The following is a 27,545-nucleotide window of genomic DNA, read 5'->3' on the forward strand; positions in this document are numbered from 1 at the left end:
AGCATTGCCCTGCTTCAAGTCTGCATCTTCTTCCTTTCTTCCCATCTTCTTCCCTAACATAAGAGGTAAGATCTTGATTTACTAATCACTGGAAGGATATTAAGAAAGGCTACCAGATGGGATTTATGTAACTTAGCATCCTTCTAGAAAGTGCTTATCTCAGTACCTTTGTCTTCCAACTCATGCTTCAGGCAAGTTACTAGAAAGTGGATCTTTCTTTCTAGCAGAGTGCTTCGGTCGTTCATGAAACAAGATACCATCTGGGAAAAGAGAGAATAAAGTTTTCAGCATATTAGCTAAAAAACAGATCCATGGGAAAATTCCCTTGTGGAAGAGTTCACATTTAATTCAAAAAAGCCTCAATCAACTTTGTTTCAGATGAGACTGCACTTAAAAACTTAATTTTATTTACTTATTCCATTGAATGGAAGACGATACTAGAAAATCTACAAAGTACTTTCTAGATTTAAAATTTTATGATCTTATGATCCTAAGTGAATTTCTCATGGAGATGTATGACTGAGAAATTTTGTAGTACATGGTACACTCATTAATCATAATGAACTATTATGACATTGTTAATTCTCAAATAACTCCAAAGTAGAGGTAGAGGACAAAGTAGAGGACATGCTTCAAAGAATTTTGTCAGAGAAATAAGATGTTAGCATTCTTCCTCAAAAGACACATTCTTGAATTTCAGCTCTATCACTTATGAGCTCAGTATTATTAAGAATCTCATTCATTGACTCAGTCTTCTCAATGACAAAAGGAAGATAGTATGAGTTGTAATACCTAACTTAGACCGTTGTTCTGAGGATCAAAGGTGATAGATATGTAAAGTATTTTGTGACCATGAGATCCCACATAAATGTAAGCAATCTTTATTACTTGAAAGTCAGAACAAGCTTTGGGAGTTGACTGATTTCAGTTCAAATACAGCCCGACTTTAACACAGACTGATTGTAAGACTGGATAAGTCACTTAAATTCTCAGTGTCCAGGTAACTTTCCAGGTATGAAAGTTGTAGAACCATTGTTGATTTGCATTGATAGAGGGAATTTCCTCAAGAGAAAACTCTCTACAATGATGAAATTATAGCTCTGAGCCAAAATAAAAAATTGTCACTGAGAGAGTTTAAATGGTTTGCCTAAAATCTTATAGGTATTTAGTAGCAAATATGGGAGTAGAAGTCAGTTTTCCTAACTGGAAAGCTAGTTTTTGAAGAATAAACTATGTGAAGGACTAGGGGCATCCTAGCCCAAGCTGGTGGCTCAATGGATGGAGCACTAGACCTGGAGCCAGGAAGACCTAAATTCAAATCCAGCCTCACACACTTTCTAGCTACGTGACCCTGGACAAATCCTTTAACCTCTGATTGCCTGACAAAGTGGATCTACTGGAGAAGAAAATGGAAAAACCACTCCAGTATCTTTGCCAAGAAAATTCCAAATGTGGTCACAAAGGGTCAGGCACAACTGAAACGACTAAACAACGGCAAAGCCCTATAAAACCTCAAATCATGGAAGTCTGAGGCAAACCCTAGAGATGAAGGAGAAAAGCAGGGAAGACAGGTTGATACCATGCCCTGCAAGAATACATGCTTTGCAGTAATGAGTAACTGAGAGTCAGAGTGGTTAAGTAATTTTTCCAAGGACAAACAGATAGTGACAGACTGGAGATTTGAATGTAGGACCTCTGACTCTAAATTTAATGTTCTTTCCACTTGAGGAAAGAAGACCTGAGAATAACCATTTGCAAGCTCTATGTTCTTGGGAAAGTTCCTATACCCTTCTGTATTTTCATTTATAGAGAATGAGGAAGTGACCCTAAACAAGTCACTTAACCAGCCAGTGGCCTAGAACCAAGTGAGAGCTAAGGTTCCTCCTAGCACTTTCATCTTGTGGAAGGCAGAGTTTTAAGAACCCATAAGTTAAAAATAAAAAATATGGATATAGAGGAATTTTTCTGCCAAAGAGAGATGTAATCAAAATAATTTTGGGAGGGAGGGGGTAGGGAAAATTTCTAGGAGAGGCAGTAGCATCAATCTACAATATCTTTTTCTGGTAGTGAAGTTTAAATTCTTTTTACATGTCAGAACTAGGTACACACAGAGGAAGTAATAGGTTTTTCAAAAGTATAAGACATGACTAACCACTTTTCCCTCTGTGGCAAGAAGCACTAAATATACTCTCAATTCTGTTGAGATGTGATGGTGGAAATTGAAACCAAAAGACACTGTGTATGTCCTGCTAAGAAATATCTTCCCTAAGGGGAATGAGAAGTAGAGAAAGGCAGGGCATGTCAAGGAGGAATTCACCTGGGATGCAACATCCCAGTGGGGGAAGCTAAGCTCAATTGTTTCTATATTGTTGAAGGACTACAAAAACTGTTAGCACCTTCTAAATTTCTGCACCTTTGAGTAAGACCATGGTTGTCTTCTCCTAATAGTAGTTCTACTGACAGGGTTTATGGGAAGGTAAGTCATGAAGCATGAAAATGTGAGTTAATTTTTTCAATAGTTAGAACGGCATCGTTGACTGTAATTCTGCAGTAAATATTAAGCACAAACAAAATTAGTGCATGAATGAAAGTATGTGTATGGTCATGCAAATCCTGAATGATGCCTTTTATATATCTTCTTTCTCTTAAGTCTTCTGGCTAATATACCATAGTCATGAGTTCAGACAATGAAATGGCCGTTTTTGGGGAAGCGGCCCCTTACTTAAGAAAGTCTGAAAGAGAACGTATTGAGTCTCAGAACAAGCCTTTTGATGCCAAGACATCAGTCTTTGCAGTGGAACCTAAAGAATCTTTTGTAAAAAGCACTATCCAAAGCCGAGAAGGAGGAAAGGTGACTGTAAAAACAGAATCTGGAGCAGTAAGTAAAAATCTTACCACCCTGAATTCACCTTCAATTTCTTCTTTCTCCTAACTTATATGAACTTGTGCCTTTCTTACTTTCTTACTTTCCAGACACTAACAGTGCGGGAAGATCAAATCTTCCCCATGAACCCACCTAAATATGACAAGATTGAGGATATGGCCATGATGACTCACTTGCATGAGCCTGCTGTCCTGTATAACCTCAAAGAGCGTTATGCAGCCTGGATGATCTATGTGAGTATATACGACAGTATCTGTGATTTAGAACACATGCTGTCAATTCTAAATTCATTTATGTGACCTTCTAAATAAAGTTCAGAGAAAAGCCCTACTATAGTTCTCAAGAAGTTAAGTAGCCATAATTAGAACTGTATGTTCCCCAAGGAATATTAAAGAAAAAGAGTTTAGTGTCTGAGGATGAAACAAACTCAGAGATCCCCAAATGGAATAATGTTTCTAAATACTCTCTCCAAGTTATAATTCTGTTCATGATGGCTTTTGGAAACCCATAACACTACTCTTACCCTGACCACCATGGCCCCATGACCGTCTCATTAGCTAAAGGCAAGAAAGTTTCCTCCAATTTTTTACAGATCATATGAATAGGCATTTGAGCAACTCTTAATTGTCAACTGAATTAAACATGAAAATCACTTGAGGGTTCCCCCTCCCCATTTCTAATTATAGAAACTCAGTGATTACATAAGTTTGTTAGAATGCTGGATGAAGGCATACATGGCATGCTTATCAAATCTGCAGATGACAGAGCTAGGATCCGTAGATGATTTGTTGGCAAATAGTGAATAATCAAAAGATCTCAGCAACTAGAGAATTGAGATGAATCTAATAAGATAAAATTCAACAGAAACAAATCTTATATGAATTTAAAATTCATCTTCAAGAGTGTAACTTGTGGTAGGTATAGCTTGACAGCAGATCAACTGGAAACCGTATGGTATTTTAGTGGACTCTGAGTGCAAAATGAATCAATAGTATTAGATGAAAACCAAAAAAATGAATGCAGTCTTGGATTGTGTTAAGAGAGGCATAATGTCCAGGACTAGAGAGTAGATAACCCTGCATTCAGTTCTAGTGAAACATTTTAGGAAGGACATTGATTGACTGAAGGACATTCAGAGAATAGTCAGGATGGTGACTGTATATAATGCATACATACATGAGGACTAGCTAAAGGCAGAGGATGTACTTAGCCTGGAGAAATGAGAGTTTACAGAACGGTGTGAGTCCTGCCTTCTAGTATTGAAAAGATTATCATGCGAAAGAGGGATTAAATTTACTTCATTTGACCCCAGAGGGCAAACACAAGGAGTAATGAATCAATAAAAATGTCAAAAAAAAGGAAAATTTAGACTAGTGTTGGGGGAAGACATATTAGTGGAGTTATTGAAAAATGAAATGGGCTGCCTCTAGAGGTAATGGAGATTTTCAAGCTAAGGTTTAATGACCATAGAAGGAATTCTTCTTTCGTTAGATCAAGGGTTTAGAGATGGAATAGACTAGACCTTTGAGGACATCTAGTCCAACTTTCTAATTTTAAAAATGGTAGTAGGTAGTAAATAACAGAGCTGATGTTCCAGGTCTACCTTATTCAAAATCCAGTGCCCTCTCTAATGAGTGTCCTATATGTGTGGATTGGGCTAGATGACATCTGAGAGCCTCTCCAACTTTGAGATTCTGTCATTCTGTGATTTCTAGGGGCAAAGGGGAGAAGCTACACTCTCTGTGTATGATGCTAAATATACTAAAATGTATATTCCATCTATTGCCTAAGGCAAAGCATAGATTCTTTTGGGTTTAAGATTTTCAGAATTCCAAAAGAATTCAAAAGATCTCAGTTTTTAGCAGGAATTATCAATGAGCAAATATAAACTATAAGGTATGCTGCTCGGAACTGTTAGAGATATAATGATTTTAAAACATGTTCTTTACTCTGTTTATAATATAGTTAAAATATTCATGCCTTGAAAAACTTCCCTTTGGAAGTGTTTTCTTTCCCCTTCCTTTAATTAACATTAGTAAGATTATTGTCTCTTCCTTTTTCATGCAGACCTATTCAGGCCTCTTCTGTGTCACTGTCAACCCCTACAAGTGGCTGCCAGTGTATAATGCAGAGGTGGTGGCTGCCTACAGGGGCAAAAAGCGTCAAGAGGCTCCTCCTCATATCTTCTCCATCTCTGACAACGCCTATCAGTTCATGTTAACTGGTGAGTGGGTCAATATTTAATAAGTAACTAGGGAACGCTAAGAAGTTTCTATTTCAAAACTGATCTAGAAAACCAAGGCTAAGTTCTTGGACATAAAACATACATATGAGGACATGGAAACTGAAACAGTAAATTACGAGGCAATATATTTGCACTAAAGGACAGCAAGACGGCACAGTGGAGAGTGCACCAGGCCTGTAGTCAGAAGGAGTCATCTTCCTGAGTTCAAATCTGGTCTCAGAAACTTACTAGCTATGTGACCCTGGACAAGTCACTTAACTCTGCTTGCCTCAGTTTCCTCATCTGTAAAATAAGCTGGAGAAGGAAATGGCAAAAACTCCAGTGTCTCTACCAAGAAAATCCCAAATGGGGTCACAAAGAGTCAGATATAAAACAACTGAACAGCAACAAATATTTGCAAGAAAATATTCAAGCCCCCAGAATTAAGAGATCTTCACTTGGATTATTGCCTTAATGCTTAAAGTACTTGGAATTAAACTTGCTAATTTACTGGAATAGCAATAGCTCACCTAGATTTAGAAAATTTGGGTCAGATCCTAGGTTCAAAGGCTGTAGTTGCTTGGCCCAGAGCACATAATTTTTGAATCTCAGTTTCCTATTGTGGAAATTAGGGATAATACCACTTATACTCTCTTTCATAAGGGACTCATTAATAGTGCTCTCTGTAAACCTTAAAACATCATTGAAAGTGCTTGGCACAATACCTAGCACATAGTAGATGCTTGATAAACATTTGTTTACTAATTGAAATAAGAGTGTCTATAAAAACAACTCAAAAACATACTTGAAATCTAACTCCTGCGTTTCAATTCCTCCAGAAGAGAGCAAATACCTAAAATTAAATTTATCCTTTTGAAAAGTTAAGATAACAGGAATTTTTGACAAGACTACATGACTCCTGTATTCAAGGAAAACTTCAATATACCTCTATTCCTTGGGGGGTGGAACAGGGGCAGTAATATAAACTCCTTAGTCTGGGATTGAAAATCTGGCTCTGGCCTACTTGCCAGATTATTGCACCTAAAACAACATGGGTTATTTTATGAAAGGAAGAATACCTCAGAAGTTCATCATATCTGGCCTTTGTAAGCTGTAATTCGGTGATTTTTAAAGGACACAGGAGACTTTAAAGTAGGAAACATACCACTTATTTTCAAAGTCAAGTTTATTTAAAGTTGCTTTGTTTTCTCTTTCACAGATCGGGAGAACCAGTCAATCTTGATCACGTATGTAGATGTCGTACTGGGGCTTGAGTATTTCATTGCCTAAAATCATTGGAGAATCTGACCATTTCTCTTCTATGAATTTGACAGCGGAGAATCTGGTGCTGGAAAGACTGTCAACACCAAGCGTGTCATTCAGTACTTTGCAACAATTGCAGTGACTGGGGAAAAGAAGAAGGAAGATTCCTCGGGAAAGATGCAGGTGGGGCTGTGAACCAAATCAGAGCCAAATTTCTGCTGGTTCCCCTTGGTGTTTGTGTGGATTCCCTGATGTGAGGACTAGCTTGTTTTTGTTATTGTTTTAGGGGACACTAGAAGATCAAATCATCAGTGCTAACCCTTTGTTGGAAGCTTTTGGCAATGCCAAGACCGTGAGGAATGACAACTCTTCTCGCTTTGTAAGTCTCTTTGGGAACACGAATGAGAATTATAAATGTGAGCGCTGTGACCACATTACCTAGTACCTTGCATCACTATGGTTCTTAGTTACACAAATGCATTCTCTCTACTTGATGATGGAACAGCATGGCTGCTGGGAGTTATTAGTCTCATATTAACATGGACCAACAAGGAAAAGTTTGTTCCTCATTTTACCCCTGGCTTGTTATATATGATATTACAATATTTAATGTTGTTCAGTCCTGTCTGATTCTTTGTGATCCCATGGACCATACTGGCCATGAGGTTTTCTTGGCAAAGATATTGGAGTGGTTTGCCATTTCTTTCTCCAATGAATTAAGGCAAACAGAGGTTAAGTGACTTGCCTAAGATCACACAGCAAGTAAGTATATGAGGTCAGACTTTAACTCAGGTCTTCCTGACTCCAAACTCAGTGAGCTATCCGCTCAGCCACACAGCTGCCTCTTTACCATGTTTAATACCTGTGTTTAAATACAAACCTTTCAAAGGGGTATGCTCAGATTTTTCCTACAATATGAGAGTATTTGTAGAAGTGATTACATGTATAATGGGTATTTGGCTGCTCAGATATGAATGCTACACAAAAATAAGGTCATATCATTCTTTTTCCTTTTCAGGGTAAGTTCATCAGGATCCACTTCAATACTGCAGGGAAACTGGCTTCAGCAGACATTGAAACATGTAAGTGACCAAGTTCTACTAATCTTGAAGTGATTTCCAAATATACCCTTCAAATTTTTTTCCATTTGTCATGTCTATGATTTCTTGTTTGAACATTAAGCTTTGTATTCACTTTTAAATTTTGACTAATTACAGTTTGCCTATCTCTCCAGATCTGCTAGAGAAGTCAAGAGTTACTTTTCAGTTAAAGGCTGAAAGAAGCTACCACATTTTTTATCAGATCACATCAAACAGGAAACCAGAACTAATTGGTAAGACATTTCATAATTCCCTTCATTAAATGAAATGGCAAAATTGATGAACTTGTTTGGATCAAAGGTTAAAGATTAGTTAAACATTCAGTTCCTTAAATAGAGAGAGGTGGAGGAGGAGTAATCTCTTACCTCAACCTCAATGTGTTTGGGTTTTCTTCTCAGCCATTCTTATTTTTTATTAATCACTTGTTGTGGTTCTGGTTATATTAATTGTGTACATATGCTAGATTTTTTATGAGAAGGATAATCCTGTCAATTCTATCCTCAGAAATGCTTCTGATTACCACCAACCCATATGATTATCCATTTATCAGTCAAGGAGAGATCTCTGTTGCCAGCATTAATGACCAAGAGGAACTGATAGCTACCGATGTAAGTATTTAAGAACTTGAATAACTCCATAGCGGGTGAGATCTCAAGCCCACCAAATTAAGTATTCTTTTTTGGACTATAACAGCAAGAGATGGATCAAGGATGAGTATTTCTGTCCTTCTTGCCTTTTCTCAAAAGATTAATGGAAGCATTACCTCCATCAAAAATTTTTTAAAAATCCTAATTTCCCTTAATAACACATGAGTGCTCTATCATCCTTACATTTATCTAAACTTGTCATAAAAATCCCTGTTTTCCCATCTGCATCACTTCTTAGTGACAAAATGTATGTTGCAATGGAAATAATATTGTTCTTAATGAGAGGTTATTTGGATTACTGAGTTGTAATTCAAATACTCATGAGATGTCTGACCCTGGGAGTTTAATTTCCCTGCACCTTTGAATCCTTGTTAATAAAATGGGAATAAACATAGTTGCACTTTCTGTTTCAGAAGTTTGCTGTGAATAAATCACTTCTATGCCATGATGAGACACTAGACTACAACTGTCATCAAGGAAGCTCTAATAATTATTATTATTATTTTATATATTCTACAAAGCATCATATTCTCTGACTGCCTTAAGTTTTACTTCTTTGTATATATTTAAGGAATGACCTCACCTTGACATATAGTGAATATCTATATCTATTCCTTGTCAGGCTAACCTGAAAAAGGAGTATTAATTCAGATGCTATTCTGACATTTACCTCATCGATTCTATTGACAGAGTGCAATTGATATCCTGGGCTTCACAGCTGATGAAAAGGTAGCCATTTACAAGCTCACAGGGGCTGTCATGCATTATGGGAACTTGAAATTCAAACAAAAGCAGAGAGAGGAACAAGCTGAGCCAGATGGCACTGAAGGTATTCACTGAATACTTCCTCTTAAATTGCTTGATTATATAACTGAAATCAAATCTGGTTCTTATCTTCTATTACCCTTGAGCTCAAAGAGAAGCACCATGGTGTGGTTGGTGCTAATCTTCATATGTGTGTGTATATGTGCATGTGTACATATTTATGCATGTATGTATATATTTCACATGCGTGTATATATGTGCACAATTCTACATATGCATATAATTTTTCCTCTTGTTCTGTCCCTACAGTTGCTGACAAAGCTGCTTATCTCCAGAGTCTGAATTCTGCAGACCTGCTCAAAGCATTGTGCTGTCCTAGGGTGAAAGTTGGTAATGAATATGTCACCAAAGGCCAGACTGTAGAGCAGGTATGTGTCTGACTTGTTAGTCACAAATGACTCAGGAATCTTTTCCATTTTTCTGATAACTATAGGAATTACATTTTTCTATTTTAAGGTGACTAATGCTGTAGGTGCTCTGGCTAAAGCTGTCTATGAGAAGATGTTCCTGTGGATGGTCACTCGTATCAACCAGCAGCTGGACACCAAGCAGCCCAGACAGTACTTCATTGGAGTCCTGGACATTGCTGGCTTCGAGATCTTTGATGTAAGTTGTTAGAGGAAACAAAACATTAAATGGAGAAATCTACATAATTTGCTTTTCTTCGACTTGACTTGTTTTTTCCAATCACTCAGAGTGTTTTGTACTTGACACACTCAGTTCAACAGCTTCGAGCAGCTGTGCATCAACTTCACCAATGAGAAACTGCAACAATTCTTCAACCACCACATGTTCGTGCTGGAGCAGGAGGAGTACAAGAAGGAAGGCATTGAGTGGACATTCATTGACTTTGGGATGGACCTGGCTGCCTGCATCGAGCTCATTGAGAAGGTGTGTTTGGATTTTTAGACATTAAAAATAACTCATGAAAATTTCCATAGGTGAATTTCATTTCAGTTTTATTGTCGGAATAAAATCTATATACTACATAATCATTGTGTATCTGCTGTCTTCCTTCCAGCCAATGGGCATCTTCTCCATCCTTGAAGAAGAGTGTATGTTCCCCAAGGCAACAGATACTTCTTTCAAGAACAAGCTATATGAGCAGCATCTTGGAAAATCTGCCAACTTCCAGAAACCCAAACTTGTCAAAGGGAAGACTGAAGCCCACTTCTCTCTGATCCACTATGCTGGTACTGTGGATTACAACATTACTGGCTGGCTTGACAAGAATAAGGACCCCCTGAATGAGACTGTGGTTGGGCTGTACCAGAAATCCTCAATGAAAACTCTAGCTTTCCTCTTCTCTGGGGCACAGACTGCTGAAGCAGGTAATTCTTGAAAGATAGCGCTTACTCATTATTGTAAGCTGGAGGTGGTACTTTTCTTGTGATGACTTCATCTAGGCAACTGACTTTGAAGGTACAAAGCAACTAGTTGTTCCTTTAGACCTGTGGTTAGTGGTTTCTCTTCTAACAACCCACTCATGACCTTTTCCAACATTGATATCACCCTGGTGCTACATAGACATGAGGAAACATGAAATTTTCCACAGGGGACATTCTCATTTGATAAGTTTTATTCTATGGTCCTATCAGCAAAATCCCTGCTAATAAGTCCAGGAGGACATTTTGGAATCATCTTCATCCCCATTTCTGCCACTCTGCTTTACTCTTCCCTTACATTCTTTGATAAGTGCCAAAAACCTCCAAAGGTTTAAACATTTATAGACAAATGCATACCAGTATATATTTTCATTCCCTTCAAAACATTTCTAAAATGTTTTGGTTTTTTTCCAACTCCATGCCTTCAGAATCTTGGGCAGTGGAAGATGGCAATCTACCCAAGTCAAAAGCAAACACTTGATTCTCAATACTTTGACCTCCATCAGCAAATTTTTAAAGCAATGTTTCCACAATTTTCCTCTTTTTGGTATAGGACTATGATTTGATTAAAGTGAGAAGCTCCTGGTGTAGTAACGCCCTCCACCAATGTAATCAGCAACTCCCTCAGAGCCTACTGTCTTGGAGGATTACCTGAGGGAATAAGTTCTATCAGAGGAGATACATGAATTTTTGTCTTTCTGACTTGATTTTTTTTATTCCCTTTATCCATTATACGACATTTGCTCTCCACAGTTTTACTAAGTATACACAACAGTATATTTAGCAGGATAAATAGAGGTATACTCAAATTTAGTAGTGTATTTTTAATGAGATAAAATTCTAATTCTGAAGAGAGAGAAGAACCAGCAGCAGTCTCAAAGCAATCCATTTGCTTTGAGAAAGGAGTAAAGAGGTAACAAGGAACATGGATGACCCAAAGCCATATTTAAATCTCATACTTTGTCTTTTCTTCAGAGGCTGGTGGACCTGCCAAGAAAGGTTCTAAGAAGAAAGGTTCTTCTTTTCAGACAGTATCAGCTCTTTTCAGGGTAAGGCAGGAAATCGATTTGAGATTTCTTCATACCTGGTACTAGGTACCAGCACTAAATATTAATCTGGTACCTGATTTTAAAAAAAAACCCAAACTATTTCAGTAGGGCCTAACCTTAATCTATAAGAGATACCCTTCCTCTCCTTTCCCCTTTCCTCTGCAAATCCTTGACTTTACCTTAGGATAGAGGATTTAAATTGCCTAGAATCATGCTCATCCTTCATGTTGTGCTAGAGAAAGGAGTCATGTTTTTTTTTTCAGAAGGCTAACATGTTATATTCCATAACTTCATTTAAACAAGCAGCAAAACAAACCATAGAGACTAATGAATATAAAGCAGGAGGCCTAAAAGTAACTTAAAGTAGTCTGCCTCTCCTTGGTACTCATAGTTCTTGATTATTTATGGTCATTTGGCTCATCCTGTAGATAATCTGGAAGCAGCCCACATAGTTAGGAAATCCATGTTTGTCAAGAGACCTGGAGAATTCAGTGCTGACAGATGCGAATCTTTTCTTAGTGGTATGAAATTTGGTAGAATGAAAAGTCAGTGTGTAGCAGAGGAGTGGGAGAAGAGAGAGTGGGAAGTGAGTGCCTAAAAAAGAATGCAATTTTTTGAGCTGAATAGGATTCAGTTTTCAAATGAGTCTTGAAAATTCTACTCAAGATTGATTTGTATAGGTGTTTCCCGTAAGGATCAAAAAAGAAGTTTGTTTGGTGGGGAAAATTGTAGCTTCTGGAAAGATTATTTCCTTCAAAGCCTGGCTCAAGTTCCTTCTTTTATGTGATGTTTTTCTTGATCCTTCCAACCTGTAGTGCATCTCTCTGGAAATGGCATTGTACAGGATTCATCTTATATATACATGTATGTATATGTGTTGTCTTTCCTGAGAGATGATAAGCTCCTTGAGGGGAGGATCTGCTTTTATCTAGCCCAGCAGTAGGTACCAAATAAATTCTTGTGAGTTGATTTTTTAAATGACCTTAATCTGACATTACAATAAAAATTTCTGTTAAAGTTACATGAGTATCCTTCCTTTGGATTAGGTTTCACACTTTAAATGAGTCTTCTCATGTGATCTTCTAGGAGAATTTAAACAAACTGATGACCAACCTGAGGAGCACTCACCCTCATTTTGTACGGTGTATCATTCCCAATGAAACCAAAACTCCTGGTAAGATATTCTCAGATTAAAATACACAATAAGCTCTTTATTTTGTAATATGGTAGCCACATGCATTTTGGGTGTTTCAGGTGCCATGGAACATGAACTTGTCCTGCACCAGCTAAGGTGTAATGGTGTGTTAGAAGGTATCAGAATCTGCCGGAAAGGATTCCCAAGTCGAATCCTGTATGCTGACTTCAAACAGAGGTCAGCCTCTCTGTATTGTTTTTGTTTGCTTGGGTTGTTTTTATTTTTTACTAGACTTTATATGACACTTTAAGGTTTGCAAAGTTCTATACATATATTATCTCACTGTATCCTCACGATTATCTTTTTTTTGAGGATTTTGGCTTTTGGTTTAATATAATCCTTTGAATATTTCTGAATTCTTTAGAGCTCATTGCAAAAGAAAAAGGCAAAAGTAATACCATAATCTTGAAAATAGCTTAAAAATTAATGCCCAACTTTTTAAATACTTTGTAGAATTTGCAATGGACTTACTGACATATAATTAGGCAGTCAAATAACAATAACAGATATTTATAGAGTACCTTATATGTGTAAGTTTTGTGGGGATTACAAAGAAGCAGAAAACATAGTTCTTACCTTCATAAAACTTGCAGTGTTATCACTGAGACAAGTATACATATGAAATGGTAAATAATAATACAAGGCATAAAATGCTATGCATTAAATTAGTGTTACAGACATTAAGTGCCATCAACATTTAGACTGGAATGGTCTGAGAAGAATTAATGGAGGAAATAGCATTTAAATTGGGCTTTCAAGGATATCTAGCACTGGCATAGGTGAAGGGAGGTAGAGTAGGATCTTAAGGTGTGGGGAGGGCTGAAAGATGAGCACAAAGAGGGAAAACCAGATTGAATGGTATGGACATTTCGTGAAGAACAGAGATGTCACATATACTTAATACTCCTGGAATGGACCCAAACTGGATTAAAATGTAATTGAGGTATATACAGTAGAACATAGCTAATATTATATATGTGATGTCCCGAGTCAATATACAGTGATCCTTATATATATAGTTTAGTGGCCTCTCTTTCTATTGGAGTTTGACAACCACTGATGTAGAGGAGCAGTGGGAGATGAAGCCAGAAAACCAGACTGAGGTAACATTGTAAAGAATCTTAAATGCCAGATAGAATATCCAAGAAAAAAATGTCCAGGAGGAAAGTGGAAATCTAAAGTCACAGACTGGAAGAAAATTTGAGACTAGAGATAAAGATTTGGGAATCCTCTATAAGTAGATGATTACATGTTATCAGTCATTTTAACTTTAGTGAGAATGACCATAAGGTCCTTTCCTGAAAACAGGTTTGGTAGAGCAGTATGGGAAGGCAAAGATCATGAAAGCACAAGACACTTGAAGGTGGGAAGGGGAAGACATTAATTTTGGGGAGGAAAAGAACAAAAAATGGTTCTGTGGGGCTAGGGCTAGATCAATCATCCTGATAAAGTGGTCCCATTTCACTAAGAATATAGTAGTATAGAAAAATTCATTGTTTCTTCATTGACTATTTCATTTTCACCATCAGTTAATTATCAGAAAGGTCACATATATGACATTTATTCTATCTCAATAGATATAAAGTGTTAAATGCAAGTGCTATTCCTGAAGGACAATTCATTGATAGCAAGAAGGCTTCTGAGAAACTTCTGGCATCTATTGACATTGATCACACCCAGTATAAATTTGGCCATACAAAGGTAATGACCTTATCCAAAACCTGCCCATTTGTACTTCCTGTAGAAAGAAGCAATGATCTGTAATCTCTCCCCTATGCAGGTCTTTTTCAAAGCTGGTCTTTTGGGTCTCCTGGAAGAGATGAGAGATGACAAGTTAGCACAGCTTATTACCCGAACTCAAGCCATGTGCCGGGGTTTCTTAGCAAGAGTAGAGTACCAGAAGATGGTGGAAAGAAGGTATGAATCCATTTAGAGAGGGAGTTCAAAACTATTTCAAGGAGGCCATAAAGCTATCTTTTCTAAAAAGTTTATTTTCATTGCTTATATAACTTTTAATGCACATTAATTAATATGTCAATAGGGAATCCATTTTCTGCATCCAATACAACATTCGAGCCTTCATGAATGTCAAGCATTGGCCTTGGATGAAACTGTTTTTTAAGATCAAGCCTCTGCTCAAGAGTGCTGAGACTGAAAAGGAGATGGCCACCATGAAGGAAGAATTTCAGAAAGTTAAAGAAGAACTTGCCAAATCTGAAGCTAAAAGGAAAGAACTGGAAGAAAAAATGGTATCCTTGGTGAAAGAGAAAAATGACCTGCAACTCCAAGTACAATCTGTAAGTAACATCCGTTCTTTCTCCCTTCAATGGTCATAGAATACTTAGTTGGGTCTCTTATTTATTTGCTCCAATATTTACCTTATATTAAAATTTATCTTGGCAAATGTCATTCCCATTTCCTGGTAGGATACAGGCTTTGTCTTCAGCATATAACCATGCCTAGGACCCTATAGGACCTCAATGTTGAATTGCATCTATCCCTAAGGCAGAGTCTGGTACCCTGCCTCTCACATTGTAAGTCTTACGTAAATATTGGTTGAATGATTGAATGAATGACCCATATTGGCTTTTGGTTGCTTATTTTATTAAGTCCAAACTCTTCCAACTTTCATTCAAGGCCTTCCATTGTCTAGCCTTACTTTTCTTCTTTGCTTTTCTAATTATGACTTTCCTTCTTATTCAAGGAAGCTGAAAGTTTGGCCGATGCTGAGGAACGATGTGACCAGCTAATCAAAACCAAAATCCAACTTGAGGCTAAAATCAAAGAGGTGACTGAAAGGGCTGAGGATGAGGAGGAGATCAATGCTGAACTGACAGCCAAGAAAAGGAAATTGGAAGATGAATGTTCAGAGCTCAAGAAAGATATTGATGATCTTGAGTTGACACTGGCCAAGGTGGAAAAGGAGAAGCATGCTACTGAGAATAAGGTATGAATCTCACCTTAAAGAAACCTAAGAAAGCATATGGCTATATGTGAAATAGCATAAATATAGTACTTAGTGAACAAGAAAATATTTAATTAAAATAATTTTCACTCAAAAGGTGAAAAATCTCACAGAAGAGATGGCAGGGCTGGATGAAACCATTGCTAAGCTCACCAAAGAGAAGAAAGCCCTCCAAGAGGCCCATCAGCAGACCCTGGATGACCTGCAGGCAGAAGAGGACAAAGTGAATACACTGACCAAAGCTAAAATCAAGCTAGAACAGCAAGTGGATGATGTGAGTCTGAAATTATAAAGGAGATACAGCTCTTTTATGACAGTAAAATGGAAGTTATGCTCTTCCCAGAAGGTCATTTATGGTATTGTTAACTTTTAGCTTGAAGGGTCCCTGGAGCAAGAAAAGAAACTTCGCATGGATCTGGAGAGAGCAAAGAGAAAACTGGAAGGTGACCTGAAACTAGCCCAAGAATCAATCATGGATCTTGAAAATGAGAAACAACAGCTTGATGAAAAACTTAAAAAGTAAGTAGAGGAGAGTTATTTTTTAAATTAAACTATAAATATTGGTGAACACTAATATGTCTCCTTTTACTTTCTAAAAAGGAAAGAGTTTGAAATGAGCAACCTGCAAAGCAAAATTGAAGATGAACAAGCACTAGGGGTTCAGTTGCAGAAAAAGATCAAGGAGTTGCAGGTAAAGTCTTCACTTCCCTGCCTTCTAGCCTTCAGAGAATCAGTCACTGACAAGAAGGGGCTGATGGATCTGTTTTCCCCTATTACCAGGCCCGCATTGAAGAACTGGAGGAGGAAATTGAGGCAGAACGCGCCTCTCGGGCTAAAGCTGAGAAGCAGCGATCCGATCTCTCCAGGGAACTCGAGGAGATCAGCGAGCGCCTGGAAGAAGCTGGAGGGGCGACTTCAGCTCAGATTGAGATGAACAAGAAGCGAGAGGCTGAATTCCAGAAGATGCGCAGGGACCTCGAAGAGGCCACCCTGCAGCATGAAGCCACAGCGGCCACTCTGCGCAAGAAGCACGCGGACAGTGTCGCTGAGCTTGGGGAGCAAATCGACAACCTGCAGAGGGTCAAGCAGAAACTGGAGAAGGAGAAGAGTGAAATGAAGATGGAGATTGATGACCTTGCCAGCAATGTAGAAACTGTTTCTAAAGCCAAGGTAGTAGAAAATATCTAAATTTTAAAACTGTATCATGCAGGAGTGATAAAATAATCTGTACAGCTGTTGTAATGTGTTGTTCTTGTACCATTCTTATGCAGGTTGAACTAAGATCTTAGTTCTTTGCTTAAACATCTTTGTTATTTAGAAGATGGGGTACTTTTCAGGCAGGTTTGAATAACGTTAATATGAACTGATGTGCCTGTTGTCTCCACTGATTAGTTTCATGAGGGCAGGGATTGCTTCATTTTTGATTTTGTACCCTTGCTACTTAGCACAATGCCTGGAACATAGTAGGTACTTGGTAAATGATTGAGAATAGATTAATTAATCCATGCTTTGAACTAATTATGCAATTTTAAACATGTCCTTTTGCAATTTCAAGATAGGTAAGAAAAATATTCTCCTCTGATATCATCATTCTTGTTTCTATTTTAAAGTTATCTATATATAAGTAAATAACTCTGGGATCATGTTTTAAAATGTTATATTTTCCATGTATTCCTTCTTACTTGTAGGGGAATCTTGAAAAAATGTGCCGCACTCTGGAGGATCAAGTTAGTGAGCTTAAATCAAAGGAAGAGGAACAGCAACGCTTAATCAATGACCTGACAACTCAGAGAGGACGCTTACAGACTGAATCTGGTAAGTTCCTTATTACTGATAATAAATTTGCAGTTTCATATACAATCATATTTTTATTATATGATGTCATAGAAATACTTTAAAATTCCAAAAATTAATAATAAATTTTAAAAAATAAAGGCATGAAATTTTGGCAAATGTTAGTCAGAGAACAACCTGCCAGTCTACCTGCAGAGGTCTGTTTGAGGCAGCCTAGGGATAAAAGCTTCAAATTGGACAGAATTGTCCAGTTTTGGCTAATCCTAGAAAAGTGTCTGACTTGGGTACATTTCATAATAGATCTAATGGCTCTCAGTTCACTTTAGTTCTCTGTTTGACCCTGGACTAAAGAAGTCTAAACTCTTAAAATGATCATGGAACAAACCTAAACTTCCAAATATCCATTAATCTGGAGAAAATTAGAGAAGGGCATCTGCCCTGTCCTAGTTCAGACTCACATGTTTTGCATCATGTCACATCACTTTGAAAGGATCTAGAGTTTAGAATAGAAAGATAGAATGCAACTAATAGTTTCTTACCAATTTAATTCATATGAGTTCTTACTGTACATAGAAATTGATAAAGAATATGTGGATTTCAATAATGAAAAGTATCATCCTACATCGAATCTAGTTAGATTTAAAGGGAAATGATTGTTGTAATTAATTCTAAACATAACTCTTAAAAATACATAAAATGGATTTCCAAGACTGTCTTTCCTTTAAGTACTATTGGTAATTTTCTCTTTGTGCAAATATGTGCACATGCACATATACACATCTACATTCATGTGTATATACTACAGGTGAATATTCACGTCAGTTGGATGAAAAAGAGGCCCTAGTTTCTCAGTTGTCAAGAGGAAAACAAGCATTCACACAGCAGATTGAAGAATTAAAAAGGCAACTTGAAGAAGAGATCAAGGTATTGCAAAACTTTTTCCCTGACTTTATTATAAAAATTACATTCAGCCTCACGTTGTCTTGTATTATTAAATGCTAGAAAATTAACCCAGATATATGCCCATAGGCCAAAAATGCACTAGCCCATGGCCTTCAATCATCCCGTCATGACTGTGACTTGTTAAGGGAACAATATGAAGAAGAGCAGGAATCCAAGGCTGAGCTACAGCGGGCGCTGTCCAAGGCCAACAGTGAGGTTGCCCAGTGGAGAACCAAATATGAAACAGATGCCATTCAGCGCACAGAGGAACTGGAGGAGGCCAAGTATGTGCAGGGATTTTTTTAGAGTAAAAATAAACTATATATATTAAATGGAAGAGAAATAACTGAATTCTAAACAGATTCTAGGTGGATTCTAAAAGAGCTAAAGCGATCATGTATTAGATTATAGCTGAATGAACACTGATAGGTAAATAAAATGCTACCTTGTAGGTCCAATATTGAGACCAATAGGAGGCATTACCTTATAATAAGGTTCCTTTTGGCATATATACATATCTATGTATACATGCCCATATACACATGTGCATGAAGTAACATTTATTACCCATCATGGTATTCTTTCAAAGGCATGTGTGTGGATATATTTGAGGCAGGGAGAGTCCTACTATGCTGAGGAATCCTGAATGGTTATCTGTGAGAATACCATAGTTTTTATTGTACTAGGTTAATGATTCATTGGTTTGGGAACTCCAAATATGGAAATTCTTTCCACTAACACAGATGAGCAGCTTTCCTATAATATATAATCTTGTAATTACCTGGGGCAATGAGAGATTGAGTGATATACCCAGAGTAATATACTCAGTTGTCTGAGTCAGGGTTTGAACTCAGATTTTTCCATTTAAAGGCTGGATGTTTATCCATGTTGACACACTACATCCCACATGTGTGTGTGTGTGTGTATTATGTAGGTACATATGCCTACTCTTCAAGGAGTTCAAGATGTTCACTTTATGCCAAATTCTGCTTGTATTTCATAATGACCAATATTTAATGAATTTCCAACATGATTCCTTGTCATGATTATTATTTTTATTTAATTCTTAATTACTTCTAATTTAATTTTTATATTATATAAATTCTAATTTAATTCTTAATTATTCTTATTTAATATTATTCTTATCTATTTGCTGAAATATATGTAATCCTTTAGGAAGAAATTGGCCCAGCGTCTACAGGATGCTGAGGAACATGTAGAAGCTGTGAATGCCAAATGTGCTTCCCTTGAAAAGACCAAACAACGTCTGCAGAATGAAGTGGAGGACCTGATGCTTGATGTGGAGAGGACAAATGCAGCCTGTGCAGCCCTAGACAAAAAGCAAAGGAATTTTGATAAGGTATGCCATGCAACAGTTTATGATATGTAAGTCTTTAATTTCTCTTTTAATTACTCTTTTTGCAATAAACTAACTGTGTTTGTTCCTCAGGTCTTGGCAGAATGGAAACAGAAATATGAGGAAACTCATGCTGAGTTAGAAGCTTCCCAGAAGGAGTCTCGTTCCCTCAGCACAGAGCTGTTCAAGATGAAGAATGCCTATGAGGAATCCTTGGACCAGCTGGAAACTCTGAAGCGAGAAAACAAGAACTTGCAACGTGAGTCCCCTTCACGTGCTTGATTAACAGTAACTTGGAAGACCCTTTCCATTTTTCTACCTTTATCATTCAATCTCCACCTCCCTATCTACCCACAGAGGAGATTTCTGACCTGACTGAGCAGATTGCTGAGGGAGGCAAACGTATACATGAGCTGGAGAAAATAAAGAAACAAATTGAGCAAGAAAAGAGTGAACTTCAGGCTGCTTTGGAAGAAGCTGAGGTATACACAGATTCTAGACTAATATATACAGGAAGGAGTTGGACTTGGCTCTGGGTAGTTAGGGAGGGACGTAAAGAAAGATACAGAATAAACATGGAGGATAATGGTTCCTTGGGGGCACGAGTTATTAGGACAGAGAGTTCTTTCATTCTTTTACTCACTTGATTGTTGGCTTTCATTAAGGCATCTCTTGAACATGAAGAGGGCAAAATCCTGCGTATCCAACTTGAGTTGAATCAAGTTAAGTCTGAAATTGACAGGAAAATTGCTGAAAAAGATGAAGAAATTGATCAGCTGAAACGAAACCACGTCCGTATTGTGGAGACAATGCAGAGCACATTGGATGCTGAGATCAGAAGCAGGAATGATGCTATAAGGTTAAAGAAGAAGATGGAGGGAGATCTGAATGAAATGGAAATCCAGCTGAATCATGCCAACAGAATGGCTGCAGAGGCCCTAAGGAACTACAGAAATACCCAAGGAATACTTAAGGTAAGTGGAGCTATCCCTGAATGGCTGCTTTTAGCTGAACCCTGAGAGCATGATGTATAATGGTCTTTGTTTGCTGTACCCAGGATACCCAGCTCCACCTGGATGATGCTCTTCGAGGCCAAGAGGACCTGAAAGAGCAGCTGGCCATGGTGGAGCGCAGAGCCAACCTATTGCAGGCTGAGATTGAGGAGCTGCGGGCAACTCTGGAACAGACTGAGAGGAGCAGGAAGATAGCAGAACAAGAGCTTCTGGATGCCAGTGAACGTGTGCAACTCCTACACACCCAGGTGAGCACAATTACAACAATGTCTATATTGGGAGAATGGAAAAAAGGAAAAGTTCAAATCAGATCCTGATTAAATATATCCTGGTACTTGTCAAAATTCTATTCAGGAGTTTCTATGAGGCAATAAGTTTTTTTTAAAAAAAAAGTAGCTTTATAGTAATAAGGATAACAAGCACTTTTATGTATTCTAATGTTTCTAGGCACCTTTCATTTTGCATCACATAATCCTCACAACAATTCTGTGATATAGGTGTTATTATTATCCCCATTATATGTATGAGGAAACTGAGACTGGGAGAGGTTAAATGACTTACCATCTCACATATCTAATAGTTATCTGAGGAAAGATTCAAACTCAGTTCCTCCCTGAATCCAAGTCTAGTCTTGTTTTTATAGCACCATCTATCTATATTATTAGTGTATAATATCTAACTATTTCGAGGCTATCTCCACTTGATTGTCCTTCAAGTATCTAAAATTTATCTTGTTTAAAACAAGACTTATTCTCTTCCTCTACATTTGCACCTGTTCTTTTTGACCTCCCCATTTTTATTAATGACACCACCATTTTTCCAGTCACTTTGGCTCAACATCTTGGTGTTATCTTTCCTCTGTTTCATATCTGTCAAAGTCTCATCCATCCTTCAAAGCCTCCTTTGAGGCTTTGAATTCCCTCCTTCTTAAAGTCTTTCCTGTTTTCCTTTCATGAAATATGATCCCTTCTTCTTCTCTACTCATTTAACATTTTGTAACATCTGCTATTATACTTATACTATTCAGCATTGTCTTATATTCTATTAGAGGGGCAGCTAGGTGGTGAAGTGGATAGAGCACCAGTGCAGGAGTTAGGAGGACCTGAGTTCAAATTTCACCTCAGACACTTGACACTCACTAACTGTGTGACCTTGCCAACTGCCTCATCCTGGGTCATCTCCAGTCGTCCTGATGAATATCTGGTCACTGGATTCAGATGGCTCTGGAGGAGAAGTGAGGCTGGTGACCAGCACAGCCCTCCATCACTCAAAACAAAGTCAAGAGCAAGTCATGTCATTATTTCTCTGATGGCATGGTCTTCTTTGGCAACAAAGGACAAACACGCACACATTCTATTAGAATATAAATTCCATGATGAGAAAGCTTGTCTTCTATTCATCTTTTCCATACTACACAGTAGCTTAGTATTGTGTATTAATAAATATTTATTGAATTAGATTGAATCTCCACTATGAATGTCACATTCAATGATTAAGAATTTACTGTCCAAATAATATTGGGCATTATGACATCATAATTTTAGGCATATAGGCTCTGAGAGGCAACATGGCACAGTGAATAGATGGCTAGCCTTGGAGTCAGGAAGACCTAACGTTAACACTCACAATACCACCAGGGAACACTTTAAGTTATAGCTGATTTATTAATCTGAATGGGTATAGGGAGTTTCCTCCTGAAGTTCTTCTCAGTGATGAAATCACTACAACTCTTCCCTCTTCACTCCCCCCAAATTACGATCTTCTGTACTTATTTGGGCAAAAAGGAAAATAGTAATTTATTTTTATCTTTTACCCAGAACACCAGCTTGATCAACACCAAGAAGAAGCTGGAAACAGACATTACTCAGATCCAGGGTGAGATGGAAGACATAATTCAGGAAGCCCGGAATGCAGAGGAGAAGGCCAAGAAGGCTATCACTGATGTGAGCAGAAAACACATTGATTTCCCTCCTTGATCTATTTATATGATTACATGATATTTATAGTTGTCTTGGTTTTCTTGCTAACCAGGCAGCCATGATGGCTGAGGAGCTGAAGAAGGAACAGGACACCAGTGCCCATCTGGAGAGGATGAAGAAGAACCTGGACCAAACAGTGAAGGACTTGCAACTTCGCCTGGATGAGGCTGAGCAGCTGGCTCTGAAAGGAGGGAAGAAGCAGATCCAGAAACTGGAGGCCAGAGTACCTATCCTAAATTTTTGCATTGTATGTCTTATCCTATTCAGTATTTTTAGCAAAGAACTTAAAACAAATATAATACTTTATGTTAGGTTCGTGAGCTTGAAGGTGAGGTTGAAAGTGAACAGAAACGAAACGTTGACACTGTGAAGAGTCTACGCAAACATGAGAGGAGAGTGAAGGAGCTCACTTACCAGGTAAGGGTAAACACCTTATCCAGGGTAACTACCTGGAAAAGGCAATAATAGGTGAGATATGGTGAAGAGGGGATTTGGAGTTAGGATTTTTCCCTGTGTCATTTTACTGCTTATGTGAACTTATACAATTGGCTCTCTGATCAATAGTTTCCTCATTGATTAAATGAAGGATTAGACTGGATGTCCCCTAAGATCTCTTCTAGTCCTATATTTATGATCCCTTTAAGTATCTGTATCAAGTTAATATTGCTATCAGCAAAGGAATAGCAATCACTTCTTTTTGATTAGTCCCTACCTATCTACAATTTTTCCAGACTGAAGAAGATCGTAAGAATATTCTCAGACTTCAGGACTTAGTGGATAAACTCCAGGCAAAAGTGAAATCTTACAAGAGACAAGCTGAGGAGGCTGTAAGTATCTTCGCTACATAATGGAAATCCTTGTTTTATTTCATAAATTAAAAATAAAAGAAATAAGTGTTTAAAAAGAAACTAGAAAAGATAATTTTTCAGGGCTAGAAACCTAACAAAATATCATAAGATTTATGCCATTAGTGGTGTCCTGTTTATGTGCCCCCAAAGTCTAAGTGTTAACGTGCCAGTTTTTTTAATCCTTTGTAGTACTGTCTTTAAAAATAAAAAAAAAAAATCCACTAATTTCTTTCCATTTCTCCAATACTCCCACCTAAGCTCCAAAGTAAATGAAATTTTTTTCTCCCAGGAAAAGGTTGGGTGATCTTTGTTATATGTTAAAAGATTTGGGACAACAGGACTTTGGGGTCAAAGGGCTTGGCCTCAAACTTTGTCTCTTGATTCTCAGTCCTTGTGTAACCTTGGGCAAATCACTTAACCTCCCCAGGCTTTAGTTTCTTCATCTGTGAAATGAAGGGGTTAAAGTAGATGACTTCTAAGATTCCTTCTAGCTCTTGTTCTTTGATCCTAAAATATACCTGATGCCACTAAAACTCCCCATTGATTAAGTGTATTTGTATCTTGTGAAGTGGAAGACTATGGTCACCACTGTCTAATTGTGGAAGTACCACACATGAGAAGTGAGCGCAAGTTACCACCTGAAAGTTTCATAGTGTGAAGAGCTTGGTAACAAAAGTAGATATGCAAAAATTTATGAAAAGAGAAACCTCAAATTACAAAGTTAATTCTAAAGGTAAAAATAATATAGAATTGGTCATGTTACTATTAAATTTTCTAGTTAATTATTTTAAAGGGTCAGAAAATATCAGGACCTTTCCCACCTAGGCTCAGAAACACCTGTCCTTTGGTACTGACAAATTCCTTTCTTTCATTAGGAGGAACAGTCCAACACAAACCTCTCCAAATTCCGCAAGATCCAGCATGAACTTGAAGAGGCTGAGGAGCGGGCTGACATTGCTGAGTCTCAGGTCAACAAACTGCGGATAAAGAGCAGGGAGGTTCACACGAAGATTGTAAGTGAAGAGTAATGACTGCCTGGTGCTGCAAGGTGACAAGAAATGCACACAATGTGAAGTTCTTGGTCACTTTACTCTGTATTTATTGTTAACCGTGACTTTCACTTTAAGGAAATAAAAATTGTAGGATATTTTGCAAAGAAAATGCCTTAAGACTGGAGTTTATTTTTAATTATTTGTCCTAAAAATTTGTTTTTTCATAACATTGAACAGTCTGCTGCTGAATAAGAAATACAGTATCCATTTTAGTGCTGTTTATGACACATTAACAAGGGCAAGAATTTGTCAGACTGAAACGTGTGCCCGACTGACCTGAAACTTTAGTGTGATGTTTTTATACTTTTCATCTTTTTCCCATATAATCCAATTTTGCTGATATACTCACTGGGGCTTCCCATTATGAATGCCCAGGACTTCAAATCCACATACAGTCTGGCCCTAATTATGTGCACACAGAGGCTGGTCTATACCTTTTGTTCACAATAATTCTGTCTTCTCTTGATAACTTTCATCAAGTATGCATACCCAAGGCATTCTCATATAATTAAACACTGGCTGCATGGCCACAATTATTGCTTAGATACTACTACCCAGGTGCACCGTAGTACTAGGATCTGTCTACTCCCAGAAGCTTGAACACTAATGAATGTCAGTTTCAGCTATTAAAAATTCATCCTAAATTCAACTAATCAGAAGTTTACTGCAATAAGGCAGTGTGGGAGCACTAATTAAACCTGGATCTAGATTAGTCAGTGATATTTTTAGAGGAAAGAAGATTTTTAAACTGAGTTCAATAGAGCTACAGGTCTAGGGAGTGGAAAGAGTGAGCTAAATAAAACCTTTCCATTTCCATATATAGAAAGAAAGAAGAATTTGGTTTTAGTTGGTACCATTTAGGAGATATCTAAGATAAAGATGAACTTACAGTCTAAAGGAAGTACTTTATCCTTACAGAAGGCAGGTTAACATTATAATAGACTACTGAACAAGACAATGAAATATCTATTTCCAAACTCTCAAGTGATATAGGTGATGGGAAATGGAAAACCATGTTGTACTGAAGTTGGTTATTCTGTTATTAATTCATTGAGTGACCTTGGGGAAGTCACTTTTACTCTCTGAAATTGGACTAAATCTAGGATAATCTCTGCATTCTACCACTAATATTCTATGGCTTATATTTGCAACCAGTGTTTCTAGGCATCCAATTTCAGATGTCATAGGGGCACATTTCCTATTAAAAAGTAGCCCAGGCTGTATTTCTCAGGACTATATTTCTTTTAAGGCTATGTGCCTACGCTCAGAGTGATTGTATCGTGAAGCATCAACTTTCATTGGTGTGTGGAGACTTTATAGAAAGACGAGGAAAGAAACAATCATGGTAGCACCTGATATAAAAGGGAAAACAGCAACAGTACATCTAATTAATGACTATTGAGATAAAATGAAGGGAGCTGAAAGAGGTCTCTACCTATGACCGATGGAAGAAAACAGCAGATGATGTTAGCAGAGAGATCCAGATGCTACATGAAACTCTACTTTCTGTCTCCTTCCTCTAAACAAACTTCAGTTCAGTTACTATAGCTATGTTAATAGCAAGGTGGCACAGTGGATAAAACATTGGAGCTGAATTCAGGAAGACCTGAGTTCAAATCTACCTTAGACACTTCCTAGGTGTGAAACCCAAGACAAATCACTTAATCTGTTTTCTCATAAAATTGGATAACATTTGTAAAACACTTTACAAACTTTCAAGCAGTACATAAATGCTAGCTATTGTAAATACCATGCCCTTTTCCATGCCTAAATAGGAATCTTGAAACAGATCCTTGTCCTTTGATAATTATTTCAGTGCGATTAAATGATTTACTTTAAAATGCATGCTCTTTGTGTAGTCTGCTAGCTTGATACAAAGTGAGTTTAGATGATCTTGGAAGTTTCCAGAAGAGTCAAAAGACACACATTTATCATCTGATACTCTCCATATCAACCAAGAGATATGCACTGTATTAAGCAATTCAATGAGTATTCTACTTTAATCAAACTAAACGGATATGATCCCTATTTTAAACAGACAATACTAACATGAACAGTCCTAACAGATATACCAATATGACAAACATTTAAAAATTTCAATTTCAATATTAATTACATATGAAAATAAATGCATAAGCAATATATTTATCCGTAGTAGCAATAACAGGGAGAAAGTATATTATTTGGTGCAGAGGGGTAGGAGGGAGGGCCATGAATATTGTATACTTCAACAAAGAAATATCAAAAGGAAATTTCTAACTCAAGTCTTATAGAAGTCAGATTTTTCAAGCTACTTGGTTGATGAGAAGTAAAGAACAATTGGTGACCTTCATGGGAGAACATTGCAGGCATCGAAGGCAACTCTAAAGAAAGCTGGTGATGAGATTGAAATGGTTAAGCAGGGTTAAACAGCTTTACCTCAAAAGAGTCAGGGGACAGGCTCAGAAGTAGGTAATGAAAAACAGGAGATCTATTTTAACTATTTTTTTCACTTAAACTTCTACGCATCTTATGAATAAGCAAAATAATTTATATAAAGACTCTGTCTTCATGGGGAAAAATCATATTTTTTATCAGTAAAAAACTTTCCCAAAAATATATATTTGCAATTATTTAGAAAGTTTTGGAGTTTGAAAAAGACAACACACTGAGTTGAGTACAGTAGGCAACAAAATCCAGAGATCTTAATCCTTGAACAAGCTCTCAGACAACACCTACATTATAACAACATACTCTCTCAGATCACTTTCAGATTGCTCCCTTCCTGAATTATTTATAGGAGATTGATTCACATACTTACTCAATATGGGATAAAATATTTCTAATTATATCCAAACATCTTAATATGAATGAGAATTATGCTAGGAGACTAGATTGCCAAAATAAGTTTTGCCAACAATGTTTTGACTTAAGAAAGAGGAGGAGGCTACATATTTTCCATATTTGATCCTATAAAAGTGCCTTGTGAAATGAGAATGACTTGTCCTTCCACATAAAGCTTCAAGGTAAGTGTGTCTGAGGAT

The 27,545-nt window shown here is 37.4% G+C and overlaps 2 protein-coding genes and 1 long non-coding RNA gene across 4 annotated transcripts in view; 2 read left to right on the forward strand and 1 right to left on the reverse strand.

Annotated features, from left to right (window-relative positions):
• On the forward strand, nt 1-24,639 carry LOC140527845 (myosin-2-like). The gene is made up of 39 exons (XM_072645082.1): nt 1-65; nt 2,651-2,878; nt 2,974-3,117; nt 4,952-5,108; nt 6,328-6,355; nt 6,443-6,554; nt 6,658-6,750; nt 7,390-7,453; nt 7,606-7,704; nt 7,976-8,079; nt 8,809-8,947; nt 9,193-9,311; nt 9,400-9,549; nt 9,664-9,834; nt 9,965-10,274; nt 11,304-11,377; nt 12,464-12,551; nt 12,632-12,749; nt 14,150-14,273; nt 14,353-14,489; nt 14,614-14,869; nt 15,277-15,519; nt 15,635-15,811; nt 15,911-16,056; nt 16,138-16,228; nt 16,318-16,707; nt 17,226-17,352; nt 18,137-18,255; nt 18,361-18,557; nt 19,450-19,633; nt 19,724-19,889; nt 19,988-20,112; nt 20,296-20,604; nt 20,688-20,891; nt 22,461-22,586; nt 22,675-22,845; nt 22,935-23,039; nt 23,354-23,449; nt 24,346-24,639. Exons 2-39 carry the CDS (start codon nt 2,675-2,677, stop codon nt 24,496-24,498), a joined length of 5,820 nt encoding a protein of 1,939 aa, XP_072501183.1. The 5' UTR covers nt 1-65; nt 2,651-2,674; the 3' UTR covers nt 24,499-24,639.
• Nucleotides 19,307-27,545, reverse strand: part of LOC140527848 (uncharacterized) — a 10,775-nt gene continuing 2,536 nt past the window's right edge. The window contains exons 2-4 of one of the 2 annotated variants that reach the window (XR_011974947.1): nt 24,367-24,511; nt 20,274-20,380; nt 19,307-19,603 (exon numbers count right to left, since the gene is read on the reverse strand). This is a non-coding gene — a long non-coding RNA (uncharacterized lncRNA). Of the gene's footprint in view, nt 19,862-20,273; nt 20,381-24,366; nt 24,512-27,545 lie in introns of both variants that reach the window. The other variant, XR_011974948.1, reaches the window with a different exon arrangement.
• Nucleotides 27,505-27,545, forward strand: part of LOC140527847 (myosin-4) — a 32,576-nt gene continuing 32,535 nt past the window's right edge. The window contains exon 1 of the mRNA XM_072645083.1: nt 27,505-27,527. The gene's annotated coding sequence lies outside the window, so the exon portion shown is untranslated. The remainder of the gene's footprint in view (nt 27,528-27,545) is intronic.

Source organism: Notamacropus eugenii, chromosome 2 (genome assembly GCF_028372415.1).
Source record: "Notamacropus eugenii isolate mMacEug1 chromosome 2, mMacEug1.pri_v2, whole genome shotgun sequence".
Classification (NCBI taxonomy): domain Eukaryota; kingdom Metazoa; phylum Chordata; class Mammalia; order Diprotodontia; family Macropodidae; genus Notamacropus; species Notamacropus eugenii.

Bases quoted from the DNA above. Each gene is read 5' to 3' on its own strand.
- LOC140527845 (XM_072645082.1), top strand. From the start codon at position 2,675: ATGAGTTCAGACAATGAAATGGCCGTTTTTGGGGAAGCGGCCCCTTAC. The intron at 3,118-4,951 runs GTGAGTATATAC...TTTTTCATGCAG, and splicing joins ATGCAGCCTGGATGATCTAT to ACCTATTCAGGCCTCTTCTG. The intron at 16,708-17,225 runs GTAGTAGAAAAT...TCTTACTTGTAG, and splicing joins AAACTGTTTCTAAAGCCAAG to GGGAATCTTGAAAAAATGTG.